Below are 7241 nucleotides of genomic sequence, written 5' to 3' on the forward strand. Positions count from 1 at the left end.
TTGGATGTTTGTTTTTTCTCATTCTAAAAAAAAGGGGTTTTTTTTCCTTTTTTTATCCTAAAGATGACTCCTTTGTGCTGGATTCAGAATTTGAGATGGTATTTAATATTCGCCCAAGAAGCTTAACTGGTGTCTTAATATACACTGGGACCAAGCAGAGCAACTATCTAAGTCTCTATATGAATGCAGGAAAGGTAGGTAGCAGCGGAATTTCTGTTTCAAGTATTATCGCCAGTAACACTAGAAATTAACTTGGTTGGGTTCCCTTTTCTCTTAGTTTATATTAGGGATGTGCATGGCAACATTTTCTGTTTCATTTCATTTTTTAATGCAAACATTTTCATTTTAAAATGTATGTATACTAATTCAAAAAGCATGCACTGTTTCCAAACAGTGTACACTATTTTGTGTTAGTAGGCATGCTATTTCAAGTTAGTGCGCACTTTTTGAATTAGGGTGCACTAAAAATGGAAAACAGAGAAATACTGAAATTTTGCGGGTTTGTCATTTCTTATTAAAGACGAAATGAAACAATATAGACAATGTCGTTTCAAAGGAAAGCATGTCTCTAGTTTATATCTAGTTCTACCGATCAGAAGTGTTGCAGTTCACATATCTTGGCATTCAGGATAGTTCTTTGAGATATATCAGTTTGGTCATGGCAGTACCCTCTGCACCATGCTGGAATGACCTGCACGCCGGTCCTGAGATGGAGCCCCATCTGGGAAGGGGAGAAGGGGGCACCAGTGTACCTGCCCGATAGGATGTTAATCTCCCTCGCCTACTTTTCTTTTTAGCAGCATATCATGTCCCTGCCGTTGCTCCCCCATGCATTTATTTTTCATCTGTTAGGCCATCAACCTGTGAATGTTGTTGTTGTTGTTAGACAAGCGGTGTATCAGTGACACAAGAGCCCAGTAGAGTAGGTGACCAGAGCGACGTGGACATAGAATTTGAAGAAAAGATGCAGCCAGGGGCCTTGAGCAGTACCAAAGAGCGCCCTGTTCTGCCGCCGTGATCTCTGGTGATACTTTAGGCCCCTGATGTTGCTAGTAAAGTATCCTGAAGACCCACGTGAAAACGTACACATAGATCTCGAACATGTTCTTCCCAGGACACACAGCGCCTCTCTTTGCATGTCAGCACCTCCAAAGAAAGGATCTACTTGATCTCAAACGTACACACAGTGGTCATTTCCTGACAGGTTTCCCACCTGCGACCTTTCAATCTTGCTTCCTTTGCCCCATTGCAGCTGAAGTGGAAGGTGGAGGCGGCTGCTGGCCCCGACCTGGTACCTTTTGTTTGTTTTAAAAAAAAGAAAACTAGCACTGAAAGCACACATACAACACCTTCTAGATATAATTTTCATGTTATTGCCCCAATAAACTGCAAATAATCCAGTCTGCTTCTGGACCCAGTATGACAGCAAGAATTCTGCCATCTATTTTTTTTCAAAGTAAAGATACATAGAGCACGGTGCACAGGACGGATTAAGACCAAGGGATCTGGCCCTGCAAGATTCATGCCTCCCATTTAATCCTTAGAACCGTAACTCAGTATAAAAAAAAGGAAATAAGTTATTACATTTTCTAAAAATAAAAAATAAATTATTCCTCATGAAATTGAATTTGGATTTCTCATCTTTCCAAACCCAAGCTCAAGGCATTCAAGTACAGGATGTATTTACCTGCCCCAGAGAGCTCACAGTCTGCAAAGGCTGTGTGTTATTTGCTAGTGCTTGCATAGCACTACATGGAAAACAACACCGTCTGGCACAAAGACTATGCCATGCAGAACAGAAAAATACCCTTTAGGGAAAAAAAACCAAAATGCAGAGTTCAGCTTTCAGTCACACACGGCTTTGGCCAAATATGAGGTATCTGCAAGTAATACAGCTAAAGACAAGAAAAGTATACACTCATCTGTTCTTTTAACCTCCCAGTTGTTTGTCCTGTTTTTCTTTTTGCTTTTCTCTGCTAACATAAAGAAATGAATGTATTTACAGCTGACTGTCTCCGTGAACAGTGGAGCTGGGGAGTTCACGACGTCGGTCACCCCTCAGCAGTCTCTTTGCGATGGACAGTGGCACACGGTAGCAGGTACTGCAGCTTTACCACTGAATGTTCAGTGCCATCAAGCATTACATGAACTGCTAAACGTTGCACACAAGACACACGCCCCCTGCTAAATGTTACCTGTAGAGCGACGCTTGATTTGCTAAGTGTAATGCACACAGCAGACAACCCAAGCAAGAAGGTCTTACAAAAAGAATCAACCCCCAGTGCTTTATAGCCCAGGGCACCATGCAGTCAGAAAGCTGCGATCTACAAATATTAAGAATAATTTAATAATAACCTGTAGAATGTTTCAGATGCTGGCTGATTTATTAAAAATTAAATGGAAAGACACTAGCAACATGCTCCTATTGTACAAACCAAGGTTTAAAATTAATATATGCATTAAATTAGCCTGGGTAGCAAAGACAGGGCAGTTTCTGATCTTCCACGAGATCAGAATGAAATTTAACTTAGCAAGTTCTCAAATACTTAAAATGGCTTCATTTGAGGCACTGCCTATTGGCAGACGTACCAGAGATTTTGAAAACTTGTGGTAAGGAGGTGGCATCTTCTAAATTGGCTTTTTGGGTTTTATTAGTGTTTGTCGAATGCACCTACTGGGAAATGCCAAGCAGTAGAAAAAGTGTGGGGAAAGGAGTTAGATGCCTCTGTGGAATCAGCTCAAGGGGTATTTTTAGAATGCATCAATGTGGGTTTTGATACCAGAAGTTGTGTTTTATTGCTCATAGAAAATCTCCAAGCTCAGTGCTCGGAAAGATTGTTTTTTTGGGGGGTTGGTTGGTTTGTTTTTTTTGCCATGCAGGTATAAGGACAGTCTCGCATTTGTTATACTTCTACAACAATATGGGCCTAGAGAATTGAGAATATACTGAATATCCAGTGTGAACTTTCACTTCAAATCATTATTTGGAAATCAGTTGCAACTTCAAAAGATACTTCTGTCTGTAATAAAAAATCAATTCATTATTTTAGTACCCTTGGCTTTATAACTCATCCAGAACGGAAAGGATAATTTCTTCTTAGAGTTACCTGCTTGGGGGAATAGTAGGTTTGACTTACAAATATGAAACTGTTGCTGCAGAAAGATATCATAGACTTAGAATCCAAGTCCTGAAAACCTGTAGATCATTTTGTTTCCCAGGAATTGAAATTGCCACCTTTTTTTTGTAAAGTACAGTTATAGTAGTTGTATCGTCCCAGATAAGTGAAGGATATGTTCTATAAATGGAAATCAAATATATTTGTACTAAATTCACAAGAACTATTATATGAACACTGAGTTGCATGCGACGGTCCAGGCTGTGGCATATGGTGGCTTCAACACAGCTTGAGAGAATAGAGTTATAGGATTTATTTTATTTATTTAGCATTTTTTTATATACCGAGGTATAGCATAGTTGCCTTCACTCCTGTTTACATATAGAACAACTTGTTACATTGAAAGATATTAAACTTTAAATTTAACAATAGTGGGAAATGGCACCAAAAGAAGAGATATGAACAAAGAACATAGGATATTCAGTATTGTGATGTAGAAGAGGAAGAGGAGAATGGACACCTTGCAGAAGAAGAGAAAAGCACTGATGCAACATTACTGCTGCTTCCATATTGACGTTTAAAGTGCACGCTTTTGAAAGTGAATGAATTTTGTGTATTTCAAAAGCGCATGAGCTCTCTGACCTCTGTGCTAATGTTTTGCAGTAATCCGGAGACAGAATGTTGTGCAGCTGGACGTCGACGCAGAGCGCAACCACACCATTGGACCGCCAGCCGCGCTCTCCGTCAGCACCAGAGGTCCTCTCTATATAGGGGGCGTCCCAGGTAAGGAGGCAGCACCTGCTGCTGTAGATTTTGTAGAACAAGAGCAGAAAAAACAGAGGAGGCCAATCCCGTCCATTCATGCAGCTGTGAATTGATGCATGGGGACAGGCCAAATCCAGCAATGAGAGTGGACACCTCTGCCTTTTCGGAGGAACAACCACCGGCTGACCATGCTTTGGCCTAGTCAAAGGATTGAGTGTTGGCCCCACTTTTAGCTTGTTATGGATTGGTTTAATGAAGTTTAGCTTGAAATACTGTATGCCTTATCAATCAATTTTGTTGCCACTTCAGCCTCAGTTTTCCATATGTGCTATGTTCTCGGGGGTTCCAGCTCTTAGACCATTCATCCAGCAGACCAGCCTGTTAGCACACTCACAGGCTAAGTGCGTTCAGGCCAGCAAACAGCCTGATGTGCAGTTGGACGCGCTAGAATAACTCCCGATGCAATAATGGGATTAGCGCATGTCAATGCCATATATGCGATGCTATTAGCCTTGATGCAAAAAAATCACCATGCGCCCAGCCCTCACATTTTTAACATGCAAAAATTAACTCCATCCCCAGAGCTGGCGTTGAGTATTGAAGTGCCCCAGAGCTCCACAGAAAAGCGAAAGATACTGCTTTTCTGTGGTTCCTCCTACTTAATATCGTGGCAATACTAAGTAGGAGCACAGGAAGCAGCTTTAAAAAAAAAAAATAAATAAATAAATTCTTGACGGCGGTCAGGTTAGGAAAATGGAAGCTCAAGTTACAAGTGGCTGCTTTCCTAACCTGTGGCAGTGCACAGGATAAGAAAACAGATGCTCATTAATTGAGCGTCCATTTTCCCACTCCGCACACAGCCACAGCTCCTGGCTGCCCGATGCCATGGACGCACAATTTATCCCTAGCGCATCCTTTTTAGCGCGGCAGCTCGTTTGCCTGTTGCATTGGGCACCCAGGGGAGGGGGGAGGGGGGATGTGCATGCGTTGAATAAACATGTACCCAGTTTGGACACATTTGTTCATGCTTCATATTGCATCGGCCCCTAAGCTCATACCCAATAACATATGCCTACTAGAAGGATTATGCTCTTTCTTTTTGAATGCTATTTTGTTGCATCAATAGACCAACCAAATAAAAAGAAAACCTCATATGAAAGTTAACTTCCTTCATGGCTTGAGGTTAAAATGGCTGTGGCCAAACCTCATTGCCATGGGAGAGCCCACGTGCTCCACTCCTCGTCTTCCTTAGAAAAATGGAAGCTAAGCATTGGCTAATTAGCAGGCCTTAAGCAGAGCTGGCACATCCCAATAGGCGAACTAGGTGGGCGCCTAGAGCGCAGCAAAGAGCAGGCATATGGGGCTGCAAGTGGAGCCCATCCCACTCAAGGCCAAGAGGAGTAGATGCAGCGAGCAGCACCCATCCTGCTTGCGGCCCAGAGACGTAGGACCTGGGTGGATCACAAGCGCCACCTCTGTTTGTGTGTATGTATGAGAGAGCAAAGGGAGGGAGCCTAGGAAAGGGGGCCAGGTTGAGTGAATGAGGTAGGAGCTGGAACCTGGACTAGGGGGGGCACACAAGGCAGAAGGTCCACCTAGAGCACTGAATACCCTTGCAGCGGCCCTGGGCCTTAGCTAGCAGCAGAAGACTATTTTTGTGACCCTTTTTAAAATAGATACAAACTGATTTGTTTTGCAGTTAGTACCAGCCCATGTGGCTCTGCTCCTTACTGAGAGATAATTGTTCCTTGGATGTCGACACCTTTGCCTTCTACTGGATAAATCTAAGCATTAGTGTAGCCAGTGATGTCCTGCAGACATCTGGTGCCAGAGACACTTTCACTTAAATAGTTCTAGCACCTGATAAGAACCTGTGATTTTCATGTTACATAGTCCAGATACTTCAGGCAGTTATTCTGTCAGAATGGCTCCCCCCAGCATCCATGGACTCTACTGTACAAACCACTGAAGAATCCAAAGTGTATTATATGGGCTATTTTTTTTTAATACAGGATACTACCCAAGAGTTATTGTCCCTTTAAGCTAGGTTAGATAGCTAAAGCAATTCATAATTAAGAGCAAATGTTTTTCAGCACCATTTCTAATTTTGTGTTTGACCCAAGATTGATTCCTCCTCATTGCCATTTTTTAGTTCATGCATAGTAAAAAAACCAGTTTGTGATGGAATGAAGCTGTCTTCAGATTGCCAAGTGCCTCACCCAAGATGCAGCTAAGCATGGTGCTGTGACATAACGAGCACAGCCATGATCCAGTCATCCTGCTCAGCTGGGCTCCTCTCAACATGCCTTGCATGCATTTTAAAATACTTTTGCTTCAGTGCGAGCTCAGTGGGTTTGATTACAGGGCCCCCAACTTTCACTTAACTACTGGGCTAAAAATACAATTAGAAAAAATAAATAAAAAGCAAAATAAAAACTTTTTCTTTAAATTACAGCTGGCTTGGAGATCTCCTGGCTTCCTATCCATGATTCCTTTGTTGGCTGCATACAGAATATCAAGATCAACGACCAACCTGTGCTCCTCAGCAGAATCTCAACTCTGCATGGCGCACTCAGCTTAAGCCGATGCCCTGTCTTTTAACAAGGTCTACATGTGGAGAGTTATTTATATATAGATGGTATGGTGAATCTTACACGTGGCTGAGTGTAACATGGATGTGCTCATGGATTTTTATGTACTGTTGCTCTTCTGAGCTCTGCCATACAGCGCTGTGCACAGAGTCGACGCTTATCTTCGGAGGTAGAAGACTGTACACATATTAATCTAAAGAAAAATCCTTATGTAAATCTCCCTGTTAAATGTTATTGCTAATTGATGTAATTGATTGTGGTTCAAAATATTTCCTGAGATGGGAGCTAATTGTTGTGTATTACACGCTGCACAATGCCACATTGCTGAGGTGCCAATTCTGTCCCTGACTGCACACACACCCCCTTTCCCCAACCAAGACTTCACGGGCTGGCAGCAGTGGGGCTTAACCATGTTAGCCAAGTCTATTCATTCCCACAAAATAAAAAAAAAATAAAAAAAAAAAGCAAACAGAAAAGGCTTGAACTGGCCCTGCATTTATTAATATTAAAAGCAATGTAAAGCACTTTAAAATAAGGCAAAATGCTTTGCTTTGTTATTATGCTAAACATTGAGACCAAATAAATGTGATATTGTTTTTTAAATTTGTAATTTTATAGTCTTTTGAACTGTATAAGTAAATTCCATGTCCAGTTTTGGTCTGTTTTCAGCATTTTATTAGGGGGCAGCCAGCACTCGACACGGATGAAAAAGTTGCTGTTGAAAAAGTCTTGTTTTATGTAACAGACCCAGCTGTGGGTTTAATTTTTT

The 7241-nt window shown here is 41.8% G+C and overlaps 1 protein-coding gene across 1 annotated transcript in view; it reads left to right on the forward strand.

Annotated features, from left to right (window-relative positions):
- LAMA3 (laminin subunit alpha 3) overlaps positions 1-6993 on the forward strand; it is a 469061-nt gene extending 462068 nt beyond the window's left edge. Inside the window, 4 exon segments of the mRNA XM_029591143.1 lie at positions 64-194; positions 2006-2099; positions 3780-3899; positions 6337-6993. Of these exon segments, the coding sequence (XP_029447003.1) occupies positions 64-194; positions 2006-2099; positions 3780-3899; positions 6337-6482 (491 nt within the window). The 3' untranslated portion in view covers positions 6483-6993.
- Positions 6994-7241: the final 248 nt, after the last annotated feature.

This window comes from Rhinatrema bivittatum, chromosome 2, assembly GCF_901001135.1.
Source record: "Rhinatrema bivittatum chromosome 2, aRhiBiv1.1, whole genome shotgun sequence".
Lineage (NCBI taxonomy): Eukaryota > Metazoa > Chordata > Amphibia > Gymnophiona > Rhinatrematidae > Rhinatrema > Rhinatrema bivittatum.